The 25,779-nt window shown below is 41.7% G+C and overlaps 1 protein-coding gene across 2 annotated transcripts in view; it reads left to right on the top strand.

Annotated features, from left to right (window-relative positions):
* LOC105010802 (integrin alpha-X) overlaps positions 1–25,779 on the top strand; it is a 66,423-nt gene that overhangs the window by 30,884 nt on the left and 9,760 nt on the right. For both annotated transcript variants that reach the window (XM_010870418.4, XM_010870417.4), the window contains exons 13-18: positions 5,396–5,545; positions 13,333–13,533; positions 13,622–13,755; positions 24,921–25,081; positions 25,223–25,380; positions 25,621–25,749. In XM_010870418.4, the coding sequence (XP_010868720.2) occupies positions 5,396–5,545; positions 13,333–13,533; positions 13,622–13,755; positions 24,921–25,081; positions 25,223–25,380; positions 25,621–25,749 (933 nt within the window). The remainder of the gene's footprint in view (positions 1–5,395; positions 5,546–13,332; positions 13,534–13,621; positions 13,756–24,920; positions 25,082–25,222; positions 25,381–25,620; positions 25,750–25,779) is intronic.

Here is a 25,779-nt window from a genome sequence, read left to right as displayed (position 1 = left end):
CCAGAATTCTACACTCACCTAAAGGATTATTAGGAACACCATAATAATACTGTGTTTGACCCCCTTTCGCCTTCAGATCTGCCTTAATTCTACGTGGCATTGATTCAACAAGGTACTGAAAGCATTCTTTAGAAATGTTGGCCCATATTGATAGGATAGCATCTTGCAGTTGATGGAGATTTGTGGGATGCACATCCAGGGCACGAAGCTCCCGTTCCACCACATCCCAAAGATGCTCTATTGGGTTGAGATCTGGTGACTGTGGGGGCCATTTCAGTACAGTGAACTCATTGTCATGTTCAAGAAACCAATTTGGAATGATTCAAGCTTTGTGACATGGTGCATTATCCTGCTGGAAGTAGCCATCAGAGGATGGGTACATGGTGGTCATAAAGGGATGGACATGGTCAGAAACAATTCCTATTTGTAGTGGAGATGAGTGGTACCCGGTGGGGTCTTCTGCTGTTGTAGCCCATCCACCTCAATGTTGTGCGTGTTGTGGCTTCACAAATGCTTTGCTGCATACCTCTGATGTAACGAGTGGTTAGTCAAAGTTGCTCTTCTATCAGCTTGAATCAGTCGGCCCATTCTCCTCTGACCTCTAGCATCAACAAGGCGTTTTCGCCCACAGGACTGCCGCATACTGGATGTTTTTCCCTTTTCACATCATTCTTTGTAAAGCCTAGAAATGGTCGTGCATGAAAATCCCAGTAACTGAGCAGATTGTGAAATACTCAGAACGGCCCGTCTGGCACCAACAACCATGCCACGCTCAAAATTGCTTAAATCACCTTTCTTTCCCATTCTGACATTCAGTTTGGAGTTCAGGAGAGGTCCACACCCCTAAATGCATTGAAGCAACTGCCATGTGATTGGTTGATTTGATAATTGCATTAATGAGAGATTTAACAAGTTTTCCTAATAATCCTTTAGGTGAGTGTATAATTTCAGACTGAAGGACAAAGTTTTACCAGTCCATTTCAAGTGTGTGTTGGCCCAAGCAAGTCTCTTCTCATTGGTGTCATTCAGTAGTGGTTTCTTTGCAGCCGTTCGAACATGAAGGCCCGATTCAAGCAGTTTCTGCAGAACAGTTGATGTTGAGACCTCACAAACCTCACAAAGTTGATGTTGAGACACTTCAAAGTCATGTGGAAAGCCTTCCCAGAAGAGTGGCGGCTGCTATAGCTGCAAAGGGTGGGCCAACTCCATATTCATGTACATGGTTTTGGAATGAGATGTCCAACATGCTCATATAGGTGTGATGCTCGGTTGTGTGTATACATACAAAATTAAGAGACCACTGCATCTTTTTCTTTCCTTTCCAACATGTCTTTAAAGGAAAGTTTTGAGTAAGGAACAGAAAAGTTCAATATGCAGTGGTCTCTTCATTTTAACCCTTTTGTTCCTCACTTAAAACCTTCCTTTTCAACTTTTTTGGAAAGGAAAGAAAACGTTTCAGTGATCTCTTAATTTGTTTCCAGAGCTGTATTTATATTCACCCACATGGTGATTTTTGGATCTTTGCACAGCCTGTTTATTCTGCATACTTGAAGCCTCATTTGCACCCATTATGAATAGTTTTTCTGTGTAACACTTGAAGCAGGGTGGAGAACAGAGTGGAATGACCCAGAGATGCTGGGTCGCCCGTGGGCATTTATTTCCACCCAGAACATTTGAAAATAAGAACACAAAAGCACCCATGGGTTGAACCAATTCAACTGGTGTGCACAGCTGGAGACCCGTCTTCTGGGCAGTCAGCTCAGGCTGCTTCGCTCTCACTCTATGGGAAACCAATTAGAGCACGGTCAGCACTTCCAGACTCTCCATCCCCGCTCACCTCTCTAAGATGTCCCTGTAACAACACATTATGTAATTACACCGCATTATGTAATAACTTAAAAAAATTACAATTATGTCATAACATGCACTTTTTGTTATAATCTGCATTTAGCAATAAACAGCTTGATCGCAATAAGTAATACATTTCCCTGCATTTTGTAATAAATTATTATATAATGCAGTAATTATAAAAAAATCTGGGAGTTGGACTTTTGAAGAAAATGTTAAATAAAAATACAATTATTAAAGGAAGAACACCTGTTCATTGAAATGCATTCCAGGTGACTACATCATGAAGCTTGTTGAGTGAAGGCAAAGACTGCGCAAAGCTTTCATCAAGACAAAGGGTGGCTATTTGGAAGAATCTACAATGTGAAATTTATTTTGATCAGTTAAACACTTTTTGGTTGCTACATGATTCCGTGTGTTTTCATAGTTTTGATGAATAGTCAAACTAAAGTAATACCCTTGACTGAGTAAGTGTGTCCAAACTTTTTAATCGTAGGCTACTGAATCTGGACACTTTCTCCACCCGTAGAAATCCAACATAACCCAATGTGGTTTGGCACTGAGTAAACAAACTATTCCATTGTGATTCCTTCCAAGTGACAATTCAGTAAAATCACATGACTATTCTGTAGTAATCTCATAGTAGCAAAAAAAATTGGGGTGAGGGAAGCATTTCTATTCCCTACACTATTGTTTAAAAAAGTTGTATTTTATGATTGAGTGCAAAGCAGTGTGTGACAGTGAGTGAAACAGTTGGAAAATTGACTGAAGGGAAACAAACGAAATGAAATTGTTTACATAATGAATTAACCATGGCTACTGTGTCCCTATACTCTTTATAAGGTATGCTAATAGAATTTATGAATTGACATCAAGAGTGTACCCGAGTGACCCTAGGAACTATGTTGTCTGGGGCTATATGCCCCTGGTAGGGTCTCCCAAGGCAAACAGGTCTTAGGCGACGGGTCAGACTAAGAGCGGTTCAAAACCCCCTTAATGATGCTTAAGATTTTGAGTTCCGTGACGTCGCCCGGTATGGCGCAGCCGGGGCCCCACCCTGGAGCCAGGCCTGGGGTTGGGGCTTGTATGCGAGCGCCTGGTGGCAGGGCCTTTCCCCATGGGGCCCGGCCGGGCTCAGCCCGAACGGGCAACGTGGGGCCGCCTTCCCGTGGGCTCACCACCCACGGGAGGGACCATAAGGGGCCGGTGCGAAGAGGATCAGGCGGCAGTCGAAGGCAGGGGCCTAGACAACCCGATCTCTGGACACGGAAACTGGCTCTAGGGACGTGGAATGTCACCTCGCTGGCGGGGAAGGAGCCTGAGATCGTGCGTGAGGTTGAGAGGTTCCGATTAGAGAGTAGTCTGGATCACCTCTACGCACGGCTTGGGCTCTGGAACCATACTCCTTGAGAGAGGATGGACTCTTCACCACTCTGGAGTTGCCCATGGTGAGAGGCGGCGGGCTGGTGTGGGTTTGCTTATAGCTCCCCAGCTCTGCCGCCATGTGTTGGAGTTTACCCCGGTGAACGAGAGGGTCGTTTCCCTGCGCCTACGGGTCGGGGATAGGTCTCTCACTGTTGTTTGTGCCTACGGGCCGAACGGCAGTGCAGAGTACCCGACTTTCTTGGAGTCTCTGGGAGGGGTGCTGGAAAGTGCTCCAACTATCGTTCTACTGGGGGACTTCAACGCCCACGTGGGCAACGACAGTGACACCTAGAGGGGCGTGATTGGGAGGAACGGCCCCCCTGATCTGAACCCGAGTGGTGTTCAGTTATTGGACTTCTGTGCTAGTCACAGTTTGTCAATAACGAACACCATGTTCATGCATAAGGGTGTCCATCAGTGCACGTGGCACCAGGACACCCTAGGCCGCAGGTCGATGATCGACTTTGTTGTCGTCTCATCTGACCTGCGGCCGTATGTCTTGGACACTCGGGTGAAGAGAGGGGCGGAGCTGTCAACTGATCACCACCTGGTTGTGAGTTGGATCCGATGGCGGGGGAGGAAGCTGGACAGAATCGGCAGGCCCAAGCGTACTGTAAGGGTCTGCTGGGAACGTCTGGCCGAGTCTCCTGTCAGAGAGATCTTTAACTCCCACCTCCGGCAGAGCTTCGACTGGATCCCGAGGGAGGCTGGAGATATTGAGTCCGAGTGGACCATGTTCTCCACCGCCATTGTCGAAGCGGCTGCTCGGAGCTGTGGCCGTAAGGTCTCCGGTGCACTTCTCAGCCTCCCCGGGAAAGTCTATGCCAGGGTTCTGGAGAGGAGAATACGGCCGATAGTAGAACCTTGGAATCAGGAGGAACAGTGTGGTTTTCATCCGGGCCGTGGAACACTGGACCAGCTCTATACCCTCTACGGGGTGTTGGAGGGTTCATGGGAGTTTTCCCAACCAATCCACATGTGTTTTGTGGATTTGGAGAAGGCATTCGACTGTGTCCCTCGCGGCATCTTGTGGAGGGTGCTTCGGGAATATGGGGTCCTGGGTCCTTTGCTAAGGGCTGTCAGGTCCCTGTACAACCGAAGCAGGAGCTTGGTCCGCGTTGCCGGCAGTAAGTCAGACTTGTTCCCAGTGCATGTTGGACTCCGGCAGGGCTGCCCTTTGTCGCCGGTTCTGTTCGTAATTTTTATGGACAGAATTTCTAGGCGCAGCCAAGGGCCGGAGGGTGTCAGGTTTGGGGACCACACGATTTCATCTCTGCTCTTTGCAGATGATGTTTTCGTGTTGGCCCCTTCTAACCAGGACCTTCAGCATGCACTGGGACGGTTTGCAGCCGAGTGTGAAGCGGTGGGGATGAAAATCAGCACCTCCAAATCCGAGGCCATGGTCCTCAGTCGGAAAAGGGTGGCTTGCCCACTTCAGGTTGGTGGAGAGTGCCTGCCTCAAGTGGAGGAGTTTAAGTATCTAGGGGTCTTGTTCACGAGTGAGGGAAGGATGGAACGGGAGATTGACAGACGGATCGGTGCAGCTTCTGCAGTAATGCAGTTGATGTATCGGTCTGTCGTGGTGAAGAAAGAGCTGAGCCGCAAGGCGAAGCTCTCGATTTACCAGTCAATCTACGTTCCTACTCTCACCTATGGTCATGAGCTTTGGGTCATGACCGAAAGGACAAGATCCCGGATACAGGCGGCCGAAATGAGCTTTCTCCGCAGGGTGGCTGGGCGATCCCTTAGGGTGAGGAGCTCGGTCACCCGGGAGGAGCTCAGAGTAGAGCCGCTGCTCCTCCACATCGAGAGGGGTCAGCTGAGGTGGCTTGGGCATCTGTTTCGGATGCCTCCGGAACGCCTTCAAAAAGAAATTGATCATGCAGAGACATGAACATTTCATGAAATTCTAGCTATCAAAATGTTTATGCCTTCAATTAATATATTTTTCCCGCCATTTAATCAGACCCTTTTCTTCTGATTTTTCATTTATTTATTTCAGTTTTTTTTACTTATTTTTACTTATTTCACTTTCTGTCTATTTTTCTTTTTTTTTGGTCTCTGACTTTTCTACCCTTCTTTTCTTATTTTCTCTCTCTTCTTTTTACCCCTTCCTTCCTAGCTTGGTTCCTACTTTGGGGCACAGCTGTGTGTATTGGAGGCCAATGTTCAGCCAGGGGATAGCCAGACTGGGTTGCTGCTAATTGGCGCTCCTTGGTACCATGCCCAAGGGGTCGGAGGAGAGGTACATGTCTGTACTCTGGAGACCTGGGTAAGAGAGGCAAAGCGACACCCCACACATACACAAATAAAAAGAACACAGGATCATGTAGATAAAAGCATCTTAATATTTGGATGAGGGTATAATCATCCCAATGATGCGTTGGTTAATTTAACATTCTTACATTTAATTTACAATAATTAACAAAACTGCTGTGTTAATTGAAGCTTAAAACCCCAAACCATTCTTTTAGACACTCACTGAAAACAAATAATTCCAAATGGCATTGTACCACAAGTCACAATTGTATATTGCCAATGTTGTAGCTGCTTAGAAATGGTAAGTGTGACCCAGGATGCACCTGGGAGCTACTGCTGCCTCAAAGACATATGTTAGAGCAAGTCTACCTTAACTTAGTTTCTTAACCTACAGTGCTCGAAAGAAGCAATAAATCAATTCCCACAGACACTGTGTGTATAATAATAAGCAAGGCACAAGTCAATAGAACTAACCTACTTATTTGCCATTTCTAATAACACAAAATACATTCTTCAATCTAGAGTTCAATGTGTTTCACAAGGAGAATGTAGCCAGCTGATCCAGTTAGAAATGTATGTCTTAATGTACTCTAAATTTAAAGCATATAGAAGAAATAAACAATTGGAGACAATTAAGAAATCATACATTTGTATTGTTTAACAAAATGTAATTTAAAAAAATTACTCATAAAAATAGCCAACTTTTGCATACGTAACAGGTGAAATCATTCGTGGCATTCTTCCTGCAATGGATTATTTTTTTTTTTTAAAGTTCTTCCTAACACTGTTGCAGAAGTTGTGAAATGTGTTGCACTTGTTCAGTGAGGGGAAACGTTTTTGATCCCCTGTACGTTTGCCTACTGACAAAGAAATGATCAGTCTATAATTTTAATGATTGGTTTATTTGAACAGTGAGAGACAGAATAACAACAAAAACATCCAGAAAAACCCATGTCAAAAATGTTATAAACATATTTGCATTTTAATGAGTGAAAAAAGTATTTGATCCCCTCTCAATCAGAAAGATTTCTCACTCTCAGGTGTCTTTTATGCAGGTAACTCTTAAAGGGAGTGCTCCTAATCTCAGCTTGTTACCTGTATAAAAGACACCTGTCCACAGAAGCAATCAGTCAAACACATTCCAAACTCTCCACCATGGCCAAGACCAAATAGCTGTCCAAGGATGTCAGGCACAAGATTGTAGACCTACACAAGGCTGGAATGGGCTACAAGACCATCGTCAAGCAGCTTGGTGAGAAGGTGACAACAGTTGGTACAATTATTCGCAAATGGAAGAAACAAAAGAACTGTCAATCTCCCTCGGCTCCATGCAAGATTTCACCTCGTGGAGTTACAATGATCATGAGAATGGTGAGGAATCAGCCCAGAACTACACGGGAGGATCTTGTCAATGATTTCAAGGCAGCTGGGACCATAGTCACCAAGAAAACAATTGGTAACACATTACGCCGTAATGGACTGAAATCCTGCCTCGCCGGCAATGTCCCCCTCCTCAAGAAAGCACATGTACAGGCCTGTCTGAAGCTTTCCAATGAACATCTGAATGATTCAGAGGAGAACTGGGTGAAAGGGTGAACCTCCTTCCTTCAGCCAGGGCATTGAAAATGGGTCGTGGATGGGTATTCCAGCATGACAATGACCCAAAACAAAGGAGTGGAACAAGAAGAAGCACATTAAGGTCCTGGAGTGGCCTAGCCAGTCTCCAGACCTTAATGCCATAGAAAATCTGTGGAGGGAGCTGAAGGTTCCAGTTGACAAACGTCAGCCTCAAAACCTTAATGACTTGGAGAAGATCTGCAAAGAGGAGAGGGACAAAATCCCTCCTAAGATGTGTTCAAACCTGGTGGCCAATTACAAGAAACGTCTGACCTCTGTGATTGCCAACATGGGTTTTGCCACCAAGTACTAAGTCATGTTTTGCAGAGGGGTCGAATACTTATTTCACTCATTAAAATGCAAATCAATTTATAACATTTTTGACATGTGTTTTTTCTGGATTTTTTTGTTGATATTCTGTCTCTCACTGTTCAAATAAACCTACCATTAAAATTATAGACTGATCATTTCTTTGTCAGTGGGCAAATGTACAAAATCAGCAAGGGATCAAATACTTTTTTTCCTCACTGTATGTTGCTTTGCTTTCACCCTTTTGTCCAGTTTATCCCAAACCAGCTTAATGGGGTTTAAGAATGTGCTGGCCATTCCATAATTTGAAGCCTACCGGCTTTTTCTCTTCTTCCAAGATAGTTTTGACATAGCATAGAGGTATGTTTTGGGTCATTATCTTGCACACAATTATTGGCACCCCTAAACATTCTTACGAGTAAAATCTAATGGAAAAATGATTCCCATTCATATTTTACATTTGTAAGTTCACCTGAGTGATTAAGAACACTAAAGTGGTAAGCCATGACTTCCTGTTTCACTTGGGTATAAATATGAGGTGACACACAGGCCAAATTCCCGAAGTCATCCATCCCTAAGGGAAAGACCCGAAAATACAGTAATATTGTGAAACATAAGATTGTTGAGCAGACAAAATCATGAATTGGCTATAAGAAAATTGCTCAACGGTTTTATATGCCTATTTCCACTATCTGGGCAACAATTAAGAAGTTTATAGCAACTGGAGATGCCTGGAAGAGGCATCTTCCAGGCATTTATAGCAACTGTGACCCCATGCACAGTGATGAGGATGGCTTGAGTGGCCAAATAATCTCCAAGGATCACTGGTGGAGAATTGCGGCTGTTAGTTGGGTCTTGGGGTCAGAAAGTCTAAAAAATTATGACCAGACGCCACCTACATAACCACATGTTGTCTGGGAGGGTTGCCATAAAAAATACTTTGCTGTCATCAAACAAAAAACTCGAGTGCCGAAAGTTTGCCAAACTTAACTAGAACTTTCAATGAGACCATGTTCCATCTTTTTGGAAACACCAGAGGTGGGTTTGGCATAGACAGAAAGATGGCCATGCAGAAAATAACCTTATACCCTCTGTGAAGTATGGGAGTGGATCTTTGATATTGTCTGGCTGTTGTTCTTCTAAAAGCCCTGGACAACGTGTTAGGATGGTATCATGGACTCCAACAAGTACCAGCATGTATTAAATCAAAATCTGACAGCTTCTGCCGGGTACTAAACTGGGCCATGGTTTGATCTTCCAGCACGACAATCCAAAGCACACCTCAAAATCAACCAAGTAATTGGATAAAGTATTAAACAAAGGGGTGCCAATAATTGTGGCATGCACATATTTGAGAAATATGTTAGTTTTATGATAAGTGTTTTATATTTTTTCCTTCAATTGTTTAACATTCATTAAATTTCTGTTATTATTTTGAATGAAAGATCAACAGGATAAACAATGAATACAAAATCCATGTATAAGCTACAGTTTATAAATGGGAAATTACAGTAGTTATTAGTGGTAAAAGGCAAACAGCAGTTAGCCTATAGAAAATTACCACAGAATAAGATTAAATGTTTTCAGTTCACAAGCAATTGCATGGAAGCCACCCATCTACCAGTGTATATTGCTACATTGACAAGAGAGAGTCGCAGACATGTGATTCATAGGAAGTCTTGGGTAAATTTGTTTTCAGGGCAGAAGAGAAGCTTGGGTGCAGTCAAGCTTGCAAACTGTTAGAGATGAAAACAACATGTTTAACAAAATCTTGGTTTACTTCCCCTTTGCATTTCTAGGGCTGGTCTAATAATCTTCAAGTGCTTTTACTCTAATATAGTTTTATTTTGATGACTGAGACTTTGTATCAGAGATTCATTTTTTACAGGGTAAGAAATGAATGGGTTGTTACAAATACAGTGGGGAGAACAAGTATTTGATACACTGCTGATTTTGCAGGTTTTCCCACTTAAAAAGCATCTAGAAGTCTGTCATTTTTATCATAGGTATTCTTCAACTGTGAGAGACAAAAATCCAGAAAATCACATTGTATGATTTTTAAGTAATTAATTTGCATTTTATTGCATGACAAGTATTTGATACATCAGAAAAGCAGAACTTAATATTTGGTACAGAAACCTTTGTTTGCAATTACAGAGATGATACGTTTCCTGTAGTTCTTGACCAGGTTTGCACACACTGCAGCCGGGATTTTGACCCACTCCTCCATACAGACCTTCTGCAGATCCTTCAGGTTTTGGGGCTGTCGCTGGGCAATACGGACTTTCAGCTCCCTCCAAAGATTTTCTATTGGGTTCAGGTCTGGAGACTGGCTAATCCACTCCAGGACCTTGAGATGCTTCTTACGGAGACATTCCTTAGGTGCCCTGGCTGTGTGTTTCGGGTCGTTGTCATGCTGGAAGACCCAGCCACGACCCATCTTCAATGCTCTTACTGAGGGAAGGAGGTTGTTGGCCAAAATCTCGCGATACATGGCCCCATCCATCCTCCCCTCAGTACGGTGCAGTCGTCCTGTCCCCTTTGCAGAAAAGCATCCCCAAAGAATGATGTTTCCACCTCCATGCTTCACGGTTGAGAGGGTGTTCTTGGGGTTGTACTCATCCTTCTTCTTCCTCCAAACACGGCGATTGGAGTTTTGACCAAAACATTTTTGTCTCATCAGACCACATGACCTTCTCCCATTCCTCCTCTGGATCATCCAGATGGTCATTGGCAAACTTCAGACGGGCCTGGACATGCGCTGGCTTGAGCAGGGGGACCTTGCGTGCTTACTAATGGTTTTCTTTGAGACTGTGGTCCCAGCTCTCTTCAGGTCATTGACCAGGTCCTGCCGTGTAGTTCTGGGCTGATCCCTCACCTTCCTCATGATCATTGATGCCCCACGAGGTGAGATCTTGCATGGAGCCCCAGACCGAGCGAGATTGACCGTCATCTTGAACTTCTTCCATTTTCTAATAATTGCACCAACAGTTGTTGCCTTCTCACCAAGCTGCTTGCCTATTGTCCTGTAGCCCATCCCAGCCTTGTGCAGGTCTACAATTCTATCCCCGATGTCCTTACACGGCTCTCTGGTCTTGGCCATGTGGAGAGGTTGAAGTCTGTTTGATTGAGTGTGTGGACAAGTGTCTTTTTTACAGGTAACGAGTTCAAACAGGTGCAGTTAATACAGGTAATGAGTGGAGGGCTTCTTAAAGAAAAACAGGTCTGTGAGAGCCGGAATTCTTACTGGTTGGTAGGTGATCAAATACTTATGTCATGCAATAAAATGAAAATTAATTATTTAAAAATCATACAATGTGATTTTCTGGATTTTTGTTTTAGATTCCGTCTCTCACAGTGGAAGTGTACCTATGATAAAAATTACAGACCTCTACATGCTTTGTAAGTAGGAAAACGTGCAAAATCGGCAGTGTATCAAATACCATTTCTCCTCACTGTATATTCTTTGAAATAAACCCAAGAGTATAATATCGTAAACACATTTTAAGATGTGACCAATCAAGAATTATTGATTGAATGCATATAGCTCAGTTTGTATGGTATGCAACGCTAAAGGTTGTGGGTTTTTTTCCCACAGGGGACCTGGTCAGAAATGTATGCATTCTCTTCTCACGCTCTGGATTAAGTTTTCCACTAAATTCTAAAGAATTTAACTGCTACTGACAATCTGTCAGTAGCCTACTGTGATCTAACTTCTCTTTCCCTCAGTGGCTTTCCTTCTTCACCCACAACTGGGGACCATACTGGTACAAACTCAGATCAAGCGCTTTCCCATCTATGAAATCAAGAGGATTATTGTGATTTGTGTTAACTTATATGATATGGATATAGCAAGCAAGCAAGCACGTTTATTTATATAGTACAATCATACATCGAAGCAATTCAATGTGCTTTACAAAGAAAAATAACAAAAATATATGAAAGTACAGTTACATAAAAACAAATACTCAAATGAAAACATCAAAAGAAATGAAAACATTATAAGAAAAAATACAATAAGAAAACATATAAAAACATGGGAAGCTATAAGGCTAAACAGTGTGGTTGAGTGTAAGTGCTCAGTCATAGGCACGTGAAAAGAGAAGTGTTTTTAACCTGGATCCAAAAAGTGATACGTTTGGGGCACATCTAAGATCTTCTGGTAGTTTATTCCAGTTGTGTGCAGCATAAGCGCTAAACGCAGCTTCTCCATGTTTAGTTTGAACTCTGGGCTCTACTAGCTGACCAAGCCTTTGATTCTGGCTATATTTTTTTAGATGATAGAATGCTGTTTTGGTGACTGCTTTGATATGACTGTTAAATGTGAGGTCTGAGTCTATCAGAACTCCAAGATTATGCACTTGATCCTTGGTTTTAAGGGCCCAAGAATCCAGCGCTTTACTAATACTTGTTCTTTACTAATACAGAGTTCCACAGTAACACAATAATCTCAATTGTTTAATTGTAGACAATTTAATTGTAGACAATTTTGGTTCATGCAGGTATTTATGTGCTCTATACAGTGACACAGAGTCTGTTGAGCTGTTATCATACAGTTTGAGACCTGAATAGTATCATCAGCATAGATGTTGTTGTTCTGTAGAATTTGGCCCAGAGGTAGCATACATAGATTGAACAGAAGTGGTCCGAGACCTGATCCCTGTGGAACTCTGCATGTCATAGCCACCCTATCAGATTATCATGATTACCAAGTAACTCCGGCCATCTAGATAAGATCTGAACCAATCAAGGACTGTCCCGGAGACTCCTACCCAATTTTCCAGCCTATCTATAAGTGTTCTATGATCTACATTGTCAAATGCTGCACTGAGATCTAATAGAACCAGAACTGTTATTTTATCACTGAGTATTCAGCTGTATATCATTTAAAACTTTAATCAGGGCCGTTTAACAACTGTGGTGAAGTCAGAAACCTGACAGAAATTTGTCTAAGTGACTGCTTGAGATCACAAAATTGCTGAATTGATTGAAGACAACCTTCTCAATGATCTTGGCTATAAAAGGGACATTGGATACATGTCTATAGTTGTTCATTATTGATGCATCCAGTGTTGTTAATGGCAGCTGTATTTCGAGACGTTGAGAAAATGCCTGATTGCAGACAGCTATGCTGACAACTATTTGCTGTAGGTCCATTGTTATAGAGTTTTAAATTGTTTTTAAAAAGTCTAATGGCAGTGTGTTGAGACAGCAAGTGGAAGCTTTAAAATGTTTCTTCTAGGGATTTTCTATCAATTGTATTAAAATGCGATGGTACAGAGTCCTTGTTAGACTGCGTTGTTCTGATGTTCCGTTTAATACTTATAATTATTTCACTAAAGAAACACGCAAATTCATTACATTTCACAGTGGATATGAGTTCTGATGCTATCTGCTTTATTGGGTTTGTAAGCATGTCGACCATGACAAATAGATTGCGGGTATTGTTGATATTTTGGTTGATCATTCCCGATAAATGTTGCTGTCTGGACCTTTGTAACTCATTGTTGAAGTTACCAAGGCTTTGTTTATAGATGTCATAGTGGATTTGAAGTTTAGTTTTCCTCCACTTACGTTCCATTTTTGCACATTCTTTTTTCAGGGCGCTTACCATCATGGTGGTTCTCCATGGTGTTTTCTGTTTGCTCATAGTTTTCTTTACCTTTACTGGTGCAACACAATCCATGACATTCAATATTTTGGCATTAAAATTATACAGGAGTACATAAAATATAGATCCAACGTATATAGAAAGTTGTTTGGTTTTTACTATTTTCTATTTTTTTTTTTGCGATATTCCTCTTCATGTAAAACGTTTAATTCTACTTCTACTACAAGAAATTGTGACGATGACAATCATTACTATTGTTTAAGGCACCCAACTGCTCTCTCACTCTGCACGGGGCCCATGGAAACACCCATGGCCAGTTTGGTGCCTCTCTGACACCCTGTCCAGACCTGAACCAGGATGGGCTGCTAGATCTGGCTGTAGGTGCCCCAGCAGAAGACAGAGGGCAGGGGGCAGTTTACATCTTTCTAGGATGTCCTGGGGGAGTCCAAGCCAAATATAGTCAGGTTAGTTCTAAATATAGATCTAACTTATTTGAATGTTATTTGCTTTTCTTCCAAACATTGTCCACCTTATGCCTCTCTACCTCCCCAGAGGATTCAGGGGGAAAGAGGAGGGGGCAGAGGGCTGCAGTTCTTTGGGGTGTCAGTGCACTCTGCTGGGGATCTGAACTCCGATGGACTGGCTGATCTGGTGGTGGGAGCTAAAGGGGCCGCTGTCATACTCAGGTGAGGTAATAATAATAGTAGCTATTAACATCATAAATCAGGTAACCATTAACACAATATATGATAAAGAAAAGTATCCTTGTGGAATTGACCAGGTAGCCATTCATATATACATATGTGCTCATAAGTTGTTATACCCTGGCAGAAATTTTGACATTTTGGCATTGATTTTGAAAATATGACTGATCATGCAAATACTTTATTTTAGTCTTACAGACGAAAAAAAAACGGACAATTAGTTGTCTAGTTAGCAATAGCATTTTCCTTATTTGAATGAAATCAGAAGAAACACGAGAAAACATCCAACTAGTCTGCCGGCTACACAGCCACTGCAACGCTTTCGATTACAAGACTGAGTAAGCAACATTTTGAGTGCCACAGCTAATGTGTTTGTCTATCAAGTTATCACGACAGGGTTGTCATCTAAAAGATATAACCAATATTTCACAGCATAAAGTATGGACAACACAAAACTTACAGCCACAGTTTTTCTTACTCAACTCGACATCATTATCGCTTTCATAGAGCAAGGATGTTTTTAACCTCTATCACCAAACAACACAAGCAATCTCATCTAACGTCAGATAGCGTTTTGGCGCTATCATTTTGAGAAAGGAAATTAATAAAACCAAATAATAAATTTAGTGAAGTCAAATGACAGCATATCTTTTTTGGTTTCTTATTAATGATGACATCCATGGGAATACAGTAACAGGCTTTTATCAGGTAGATTGTGTGATATATATACACAACTATTATTGTTAAAGAAACATGCCCGTTCAGCGACCGCTACAGTTTAAAAGACTGCTGTTGACAGCATTATAAATAAAACAATATTCTAGATATTCTCAGAATATCGATACAATATTTGGAAAAAAAATAATTTAGATTTTAAATTGGCACAGCACTTCTATACAGTAACTATAAAGAAAACAATGACCCCAGGGCTGGTTCGTTTTTTTTTTAGTACAATAAAAATATAAAAGGGTCACGTAATACAATTATTCTTTTAAATATATGAGATTCATGGTATAACAGAGTGGATATATGTTGTTGTGCAAAATATTTCTAAGACAGAAATTGGAACGTCTGAGGTTGGAATTGAAACCGGGGTCAAAATATTTGAGATAAGGGATGTTTCTACAAGACCACACTGCCTGCTGGGATTACACCTCTGTATCGTCTCCAAATGTAACTTGTAACCCAGCCAATACATTTTTACTGAAATGACGTGGTCAACAGAACGTTTGTTAATGGAACTAAAGTGTACTCTTGTACAAAATTTACTGTAGATGGATCTGTAACGAAAACACTGACTCAAATCACTCCTTGGCTGGTTTGTTTCTTTAGAAAACAATAACAGTATAAAAGGGTCACATAATATAATTATTCTCTTAAATATATGAGATTCAGTGTATTACAAAGCGGATATATAATGTTGTATGAAGGCTGAAGAGTGCAGAGTAGATAAATATTTCTGAGAGGCATAATTGGAACATCTGAGAGGGGAATCAAACACAGGTAAAGATATTGAAGGTTAGGGATATTTCCACAGGACCACATGGCCTGATGGTTTTTCACAGTGCAAAGGATTGTGATATAGGATTACCCTAAAAAGCATGCGTGGATGGGTACTTTGAAAATCTAGTAATAGTCGCAATATAGTGTCGGTATAGCTTCTCGACATTAGATCATATTGTCACACATTAACGTCACGCCAAGTTTGAATATTGTGTAAACCGTTTTATTTCAGGCTTACTATAACGTAGCTACTAAAGGTTGTAGTCAGCCAAGTTTTTGTCTATCCTGAACAAATCGTAATGCATCATTTTGTCAAACACCGGTCTCTCACATGACAGTTTGCGTCTTTAACCACTACGCTATAGTCTGTCAGTCAGTCACTCATTCAGTCACTCACTCAGTAAGAGACATTTGCCCTTCTTGGCCGGCTCCGCTTACGTGGTCTGGCAAAAACATCCCAGACAGGACAAGTCTTTCAGAAGTAAAGATGGGGAGGGGTTCACCCTTCTGTGAAAGACTGCGCAGGCAAATTGTGCAAACAGCAGACATTTTAAGAATAACATTTTGCAACTTAAGAGTTTGGTGTATGCAAGGGACCGAAAACCAATATTTGATGGCCATGATCACTGCATTAAAAACAAACACAATTCTGTGGTGGAAATGACTGCATGGGCTCAGGAACACTTCTGAAAACCATTGTCTGTGAACACAGTACGTCGCTGCATCCACAAATGCAAGTTAATTCTCTTCCATGCAAAGAAGAAACCAGATAGAAACAAGATCCAGAAATGCCACTGCCTTCTCTGGGCCCAAGCTTATTTAAGATGGTCTGAGGCCAAGTGGAAAACTGTCCTGTTGTCTGACAGATGAAAATGTGAAATTATTTTAGGGAATCATGGACGCCGTGTCCTCTGGGCTAAAGAGGAGCGGGACCATAACTGGCTTGTAATCAACGCACAATTCAAAAGCCAGTCAAACTTATATCAATCAATAATTTTATTTATAAAGTGCTTTTACAGAAACATCCGACCTTAAACCCCAAGGAGCAAACAACAGTAGTGTTAAATTTCATTGGCTAGGAAAAACTCCCTAAGAAGGACAAATTTTAGGAAGAAACCTAGAGAGGGCCCATGCTCAGAAAATGCATTCCTCAGATCAATTTATAGTGGAGAAGGAGAACTTAGTGGGGAATGAGAACTGACCCAATCCCCCAGCACAATAGTATAGCAGTGTAAGACTATGGAACTGAGACAGGGGGGGGTTCCGGCGACACTGTGGCCCTACCCGCAGGGCCAAAACAGGCAGGAAATCAATCCACCCACATTGCCAGGCATCAACCAAAGGGACACCCACCAACCACCATGAATGAGGGCCGAGTATTGCCAGCAAAGTACAGCCCAATTGCACAAGTGCGCAACAGACAGACAACAACAAGCCAGTGACTCTTCCCCTGAAAGGCATTGGAGGGAGGGCATCTCAGTGGCGACGAGAGCCCACCTGGCAAGACCGCAAGGGTGGATAGTATCAAGCCTTTCTAGTCACATTCACGCCCCCGGGCCAGGCTACACCTAATCGTAGACCATGCTGTAGAGATGAGTTTTTAGTAAACACTTGAAAGTTTGCACTGAGTTTGCATTTCTAACCTTAATTGGCAGATCATTCCACAGTAGTGGAGCTCTATGAGAAAAGGCCCTGCCTCTGGCTGTTTGTTTAGAAATTCTAGGTACAATTCAACAGCCTGCATCTTGCAATCGTAGGTTACGTGTAGTTATGTATGGCTGGATCATTTCAGCAAGGTAAGTAGGAGCAAGTCCATGTATTGAATTATAGGTTAACAGTAAAACCTTAAAATCTGCCCTAACCCTAACAGGCTGCCAGTGTAAGGATGCTAGTACAGGAGTAATGTGTTCAAATTGTTTTGTTCTAGTTAGGATTCTAGCAGCCGTGTGCAGCACTAATTGAAGTTTATTTATTGATTTGTCAGGGTAACCGGAAAGAAGAGCATTGCAGTAATCTAGTCTAGAAGTAACAAAAGCATGGATTTGTTTTTCTGCATCAGTTTTTGATAGAAAGTTTCTGATTTTTGCAATGTTTCAAGGATGAAAAAAAAACAACCCTTGAGACATATTTTATATGTTCATCAAAGGAGAGGTCAGGGGTAAGGGGAACGCGAAGGTTTCTTACAGTTGGGATACGAACATGCAGCCGTCGAGGTTCACAGTGAGATCTGCTAACAAAGCTCTGTTAATATCTGAAACGCATGCTTCCAAAGTAGCATATTTTGGGGCTTCTTCATGCTTCATTGAAATATATAACTGTGTGTCATCAGCATAACAGTGAAAGTTGACATTGTGATTCCGGATTACATTACCTAGAGGCAGCATATATAGTGAGAACAATAATGGGCCCAGAACCAAGCTTTGAGGAACACCAAAGCATACCTTTGACTTGTCAGAGGATATGTCATTCACACTAACAAACTGATATCTTTCAGATAAATAAGATTTGAACCAAGCTAGAACATGTCCAAGTAGCCCTATATGGGTTTCCAGTCTCTCTAAGAGAGGGGAGTGATCAAAAGTGTCAAAAGCACACATCCGGAGCTTGGTACACATCCGGAGGAAAGGGAGCAAATTATTATGTTCAACATTGGCTGACCTAGCACAGGAAATAGCTCCTCAAGTAATTTTGTTGATATCGGGTCTAGTTGACAGTTTGTGGGTTTAGAACTCATTACAAATTTAGTGAATGTGTCAAGCGATAAGGTATCAAAAAATTCAAGTGTCCCCATTGACACCTGGTCAGGGAGGTTCAGGACATTCTCAGGACAACTGAGATTTTGAGGACCATAACTATTTAAGGAGGAGTCAGTTATTTGTTTTCTAATGGTGATGATCTTTTCATCAAAGTAGTTAATGTATTCTTTACGACTAAAGTGAAGACCCACTTCACTTGTTGAGCGTTGGTTTTTTGTTAACTTTGCAACAGTATCAAAGAGACATTTTTGATAGTTTTTGTTCACCTCATTCAGGTTGGAGAAATAAGCTGATCGAGCAGACGTGAGTGATTTTAGGTATTGTAGTGTACCGTCTATCCAGGCTAGTCTGAATACTTCCAACTTGGTGGAGCGCCACTTTCGCTCCAATTTTCTGGAGGTTTGCTTAAGTACTCTAGTATTGTTTGTGTACCAAGGAGACAGTTTCTTGTTGTGTATTTCTTTTGTTTTTAGTGGTGCAACCGTGTCTAATGTATTTCGCAGTGTTTAGTTTAGATCCTCGATTTGATCGTTTACAGATTTATTTACTCTGTCGTTAATGAGCGGACTTGTAAGAATATCAAGGAATTTATTTGTAGTCTGAGAATTTATAATACGGCTTTTGAAACGCATTGTTTGCGGAGCAAGTGGATTTCTTGTTTTTACGGTAAATGTAGTAAGACAGTGATCCGATAATCCCGGATTTGGGGGGGAAATTATTAGATCTACAATATCTATTTCTCGTGACAGGACTAAATCTAAAGTGTGATTGTGGCAATGTGTTGGACCTGAGACATGTTGGATAAAACCCATAGAGTCAATTATGGCTTCAAAGGCTTTTTAAAGAGGATCATTGGACTTTTCCATATGAATATTGAAATCGCCAAAAATTTGAATACTATCTGCCATGACTACAAGGTTAGACAAGAATTCTGGAAACTCATTGAAGAACTTTGTGTATGCTATGTAAAATGATTTATCGGCCTGGTTAACTTTCATGAGTAAAACTTCAATAGAATGAAAATCAGTGATGTGTTTGAGAGTACATTTATATTTACTGTCATAAATATTAGCACTAATATAGCCAGGAGGAGAGGCCTCATTTAAGGCAATGAATTCATCAGGCTTTAGCCACGTTTCACATAAACCAATAACAACTAGTTTATGATCAAATATTAATTCATTTACTGCCTTTGGAACAAGGGATCTAACATTTAGGAGTCCCATTTTGAGATGCGAAGTGATACAGTCATTTTTATTTGTGACCGAGGTGGAGGAAGGCTTTATCTTAATAAGGTTGTTTTTGTTAGCACTACCTTGTTTAACTTTTCTCAGCCTGGAACGAGTCACAGTGGCAATAGGTAAAGCTGTTCTAACTACTCTGGCTATGCTATCGACAGACTCTACTAAGCTAGAATGCTGGCTAACAGCCTGTGGCCTGACCTGCACCCTATCTCATGGTGAGGCTATAGGAGTGAGATTCCTGTCAATGTTCCTAGATAAAAGAAGAGCACCACTCCAGCTAGGATGGAGTCCGTCGCTCCTCAGCAGATCAGGCCTGGCCCTATTTCTGGGAGAGTCCCAAAAAGAGAGCCAGTTATCTACAAACTCTATCTCCTGTGATGGTCAGAACTCAGTTTTCAGCCAGCGATTGAGTTGCGCAAGTCTGCTGTAGACCTCGTCACCACCCCTAGCTGGGAGGTGCATGATGGTATGGGGGTGCATTACTGAAAATGGCATGGGTGACTTGCACATCTGTGAAGGCACCATTAATGATATATACATGTTTAGGAGCAACTTATGCTGCCATCCAGACAACCTCTTTTTCAGGGAAAGCCTTGCTTATTTCAGCAAGATAATGCCAAACCACATTTTGCTCTTATTACAACAACGGCTTCGTAGTAAAAGAGTCAGAGTGCTAAACTGGCCTACATGCAGTCCAGACCTGTCACCCATTAAAAACATTTGGCATATTATGAAATGAAACGTATGATAAAGGAGACCCCGAAATATTGAGCAGCTGAAATGCAATATCAAGCAAGAATGGGAAAACTTTAAATTTTCTGAACTACAGCAATTGTTCTTCTCAGTTCTTATGGAGTACAGTTAAAAGAAGATGTGATGCAACACAGTGGTAAACATGCCCCTGTCCCGACTTTTTTGAAACCTTTTGCCGGCATTAAATTCAAAATGGGCATGTATTTTTCCAAAAAAAATCTAATCAATATTTGGTGGAATAACCCAGATTTTTTATCACAGCTTTCATGCGTCTTGGCATGCTCTCCACCAGTCTGTGACATTGCTGTTGTGTGACTTTATGCCACTCCTGGCACAACAATTCAAGTAGCTCGGCTTTGTTTGATGGCTTGTGACCATCCATCTTCCTCTTGATCAAATTCCAGAGGTTTTCAATGTGGTTCAGGTCTGGAGATTGCGCTGGCCACGACAGGGTCTTGATCTGGTGGTCTTCCATCCACACCTTGATTGACCTGGCTGTGTGGCATGGAGCATTGTCCTGCTTGAAAAAACAATTCTCAGAGTTGGAGAACATGGTCAGGAAGCAGGTGTTCTTCCAGGAAAACCTTGTACTTTGCTCTATTCATGCGTTCTTCACAAAGACAAATCTGCCTGATTCCAGCCTTGCTGAAGCATCCCCAGATCATTACAGATCCTCCACCAAATTTCAACGTTGAACCATTAGATGACAAGGTGTTGGGCAAAGTAGAAAATCTGACTCATCAGAGATGACATTACTCCATTCTTATACGGTCCAATCCTTATGGTCTTTTGCAAACTTCAGTCTGGCTCTTCTTTGCTTCACTTTGCTTCACATTGATGAAGGTCTTTTTTGCACGATTTCAGCCCTGCTCCTAGGAGCCTGTTTCGAACTGTCCTCGCCTTGCACTTCACCCCAGCTGCTGTTTGACATTCAGGTCACTTTATATCATCCTACGGTTGTTGAGTGACATTCGAATGAGTTGATGGTCATCTCAGTCATTTTTGCCCTCTGCCAGTCTATAGCTTTGCTTAGATTTATCTGTCATGGTTGCGAACCAAGCTGCTACCACATTTCCCTATTAAAAGATACAGGCAGATAATATTAATATTGAATACTCACAACAACAACAACAACAACAAAAAATATATAAATATACATGTTTCATGTATCATGATGAACAGGCACTTGTTATTAGGCTACAAAACCTACTGGCAGTTACAAAACTTTGCTGCCAGCTGCTGTAGGACCTTTATAATAATTGTATTTCCCCCTCCGCTTGATGCTGCTCCCGTCATTGTCAAGTCAGATCTATCAATTTTCTCATGCATCTGCTGCTCAACAACTTTAATAAATATGTATCTCAAAACATTTTAGACCTCCACAAGTCTGGTTCATCTATGGAATACATTTCCAAATGCTTGAAGGTACCATGTTCATCTGTACAAAAAAATAGTTTGTACAGATGAACAAGTAACATCATGGGACCACACAGCCATCACACCGCTCAGGAAGGAGACGCATTCTGTGTCCTAGGGATGGACAATGTGAAGATGCTGGAAGAAACAGGTACAAAAGTATCTATATCCACAGTAAAATAAGTCCTGTATCTACATAACATGAAAGGCCACAAAGCAAGGAAGAAGCCACTGCTACCAAAACCACAATAAAAAAAGCCAGACTACGGTTTACAACTGCACATGGATTGTACTTTTTGGAGAAATGTCCTCTGGTCTGATAAAACAAAAATTTAACCGTTTGGCCCTAATGACCATCATAGAGAAAGTGGGAGGCTTGCAAGCTGAAGAACACCATCCCAACTATAAAGCACAGGGGTGGCAGCATCATGTTGTCAGGGGCCTTTGCTGCATGAGGGACTGGTGCACTTCACAAAATAAACGTCTATCATCTTAAAAATATAGCCAGAATCAAGGGCTTGGTGTCCCAAAAAGACCAAGAGAAGCTCATCCATGCTTTTATCTCTAGTAAGATTGACTACTGTAATGGCCTGTTAACTGAACCCTAAAAAGACTGTAAAACAGCTGCAGTTCATTCAGAATGCTGCTGCTAGAATGTCAACCAGAACCAAGAGAACAGAGCACATCACTATGTTTGAAGAATATAAACCGAGCTGGGCTTTTAGATCCATGAACATATGGCCAAGCTGCGTTTAACAGTTATGCTGCATACAACTGGAATAAACTACCAGAAGATCTTAGACGTGCCCCAAATGTATAATTTTTTTTTTATCCAGGTTAAAACACTTCTCTTTTCACACACCTATGACTGAGCGCTTAAACATAACAGCACTGTTTAGCCTTACAGATTTTATAGCTTCAGATGGTTTTTATCCCATTTTTATTCTATTTGTATTTTACAAACCCGATTCCAAAAAAATTGGGACACTGTACAATTGTGAATAAAAACAGAATGCAATGATGTTGAAGTTTCAAATTTCTATATTTTATTCAGAATACAACATACATGACATATCAAATGTTTAAACTGAGAAAATGTATCACTTTAAGGGAAAAATAAGTTGATTTTAAATTTCATGGCATCAACACATCCCAAAAAAGTTTGGGACAAGGCCATGTTTACCACTGTGTGGCATCCCCTCTTCTTTTTATAACAGACTGCAAACATCTGGGGACTGAGGAGACGAGTTGCTCAAGTTTATGAATAGGAATGTTGTCCCATTCTTGTCCAATACAGGCTTCTAGTTGCTCACCTGTCTTATGTCTTCTTTGCCGCACCTTCCTCTTTATGATGCACCAAATGTTTTCTATGGGTGAAAGATCTGGACTGCAGGCTGGCCATTTCAGTACCCGGATCCTTCTTCTATGCAGCCATGACATTGTAATTGATGCAGTATGTGGTCTGGCATTGTCATGTTGGAAAATGCAAGGTCTTCCCTGAAAGAGATGACTTCTGGATGGGAGCATATGTTGTTCTAGAACTTGGATTTAACTGTCAGCATTGATGGTGCCTTTCCAGATGTGTAGGCTGCCCATGCCACACGCACTCATGCAACCCCATACCATCAGAGATGCAGGCTTCTGAACTGAGCGCTGATGACAACTTGGGTTGTCCTTGTCCTCTTTAGTCCGGATGACATGGCGTCTCAGTTTTCCAAAATTAACTTCAAATTTTGATTCGTCTGACCACAGAACACTTTTCCACTTTGCCACAGTCCATTTTAAATGATCCTTTGCCCAGAGTAAACGCCTGCGCTTCTGGATCCTGTTTAGATACGGCTTCTTTTTTGACCTATAGAGTTTTAGCCGGCAATGGCGAATGGCACGGTGGATTGTGTTCACTGACAATGTTTTCTGGAAGAATTCCTGAGCCCATGTTGTGATTTCCATTACAATATCATTCCTGTATGTGATGCAGTGCCGTCTGAGGGCCCGAAGATCACGGGCATCCAGTATGGTTTTCCGGCCTTAACCCTTACGCACAGAGACTGTTCCAGAGTCTCTGAATCTTTGGATGATATTATGCACTGTAGATGAGGATAACTGCAAACTCTTAGCAATTTTTCTGTGAGAAACTCCTTTCTGATATAGCTCCACTATTTTTCGCTGTAGCATTGGGGGAATTGGTGATCCTCTGCCCATCTTCACTTCTGAGAGACACTGCCACCCTCAGAGGCTCTTTTTATACCCAGTCATGTTGCCAATTGACATAATAAGTTGCAAATTGGTCCTCCAGCTGTTCCTTATCTGTACATTTAACTTTTCCGGCCTCTTATTGCTACCTGTCCCAACTTTTTTGGAATGTGTAGCTCTTATGAAATCCAAAATGAGCCAATATTTGGCATGACATTACAAAATGTCTCACTTTCAACATTCGATATGTTATCTATATTCTATTGTGAATTAAATATAAGTTAATGAGATTTGTAAATTATTCCATTCCTTTTTTACTCACAATTTGTACAGTGTCCCAACATTTTTGGAATCGGGTTTGTATTATTCAGTTTTATTATTATGATGTTGTTTTGATGTTTTCATTTTAGTATTTGTTTTTATGCTATTGCATTTTATATTTTAGTCTTTTTCTTGTTAAAGCACATTAAATTGCTTTTATGTATGAATTGTGCTATATAAATAAACTTGCTTGCTTGCATGAGGAAGGAAACGTGAATATATTGAAGCAACACCTCAAGACATCAGTCAGGAAGATAAAGCTTGGTCGGAAATGGGTCTTTCAAATGGTCAGTGACCCCTAGCATACTTCTAAAGTTGTGGCAAAATGGCTAATGGACAACAAAGTCAAATTATTGGAATGGCCATCACAAAGCCCTGATCTCAATCCTCTAGAAATCCTCTAGTGGGCAGACCTGAAAAGGCGTGTGCGAACAAGGACGCCTACAAACTCAATTATGTTTCCAGAGGAGGCCAAAATGCACCTTTTTGTGGGAAGCGTGTGGAAGGCTACATAAAACGTTTGACCCTAGCTAAAAAACATTAAGGCAATGTTACCATATACCTATCTGAGTGGGGAAAAACCCTAACGTTTGCTGTTAATAAGTGGCCTTTGATGGTTGCAACTAATTAACTGGAAATAATTTGTTAGCCATAAATGGTTGCAATATAAGCACCATTTTGAATGATTTCTACATATGTCAATGATATTCAACTCTAGTCTTCATGTTCATCCTCTGCTAATCAGACACTTATTGAGACCTGGTACAACAGGTAAGTACAATTTAACCTTTGCGGTTCAGTACATAATGAAAGCTAGCTATTGTACTGTTCAATAACCTTTTAGTCCACGAGCAAATAGATTTCTCCTCAATTATTTGGTCACTTTCCGAGTCTTTCCAGTTTCCTTGGTCACAGAGGAGAGAGGTTGAACCATCTTGCTGGTGTGTCCCTTCTGTCCCAGGTCCCAGCCACTGATGCGTGTAGAGGTGTCTGTCACGGTAGCCCCTCCAACAATCCCACAGATGTTTTTCCACTGTGCTGCCCACATTGCCCTCAACACTCCCATAGCCACGGCCACTCTGTGTGTCACTGTTAATGGAGCCCATGTGGGAAAGATAAGCAGTGTGTATCTCCACCCAGCACAACACGCAGATTCTATGCTTTAAGATTATATTCTCTCTTATTGTGCTTTGGATAATGGTGTTTACTTCACTTTCACTGTATGTTTGTGTAACAACCTGGAACTGGTATATTCGCATCTAGCTTCTCTCCAGGCATCAATCTCTATCACTGTGGATTTCCGCAAGGACCAGAACGGAACAAGGCCAGCCCGTCTGCTCTTCTACCCCAGATTGCACTCCTCCAAATGGGAGGAGAGGGTGACCGGCACTGCTTGCTACAACATTTCCCTTAGCGTACCAGTAAGTGAGGGCTTTGCTCAGCTGCCTCTCTCTCTTTGATTGAATGAGTGTATGTTGGTGTCCCTTGTTGTCCCTGTGTGAATCTTGTACACAGGTGTGTGTCTGAGTAACTGCGTTGTTGTGCATCAAGCTTGGGGAGGTCTGGTGGGAAAGTCTGGTGTTTGTGTGGGGATTTTCCATACACATGACTGTCTGCCACGGATTAGCATCATTGGTTCTTTCTCTGGCTCTGCTCTGCAGGAGTGTATATCTGACTACCGTGAGGTGCCTATGTCTGTTCGTCTGGCCGCAGAGGGCCTGGAGGTACCAGGGACTGACGGACTGAAGTCAGTCCTGAGCCCTGATAACCCAACTTTCTTCACACACATGGTAACTATTGTCTAGATGTGTGCGGGGTGT

The sequence above is a fragment of the Esox lucius genome, chromosome 7, assembly GCF_011004845.1.
Source record: "Esox lucius isolate fEsoLuc1 chromosome 7, fEsoLuc1.pri, whole genome shotgun sequence".
Taxonomy (NCBI): domain Eukaryota; kingdom Metazoa; phylum Chordata; class Actinopteri; order Esociformes; family Esocidae; genus Esox; species Esox lucius.
This window is presented reverse-complemented; position numbering and strand designations above follow the sequence as displayed.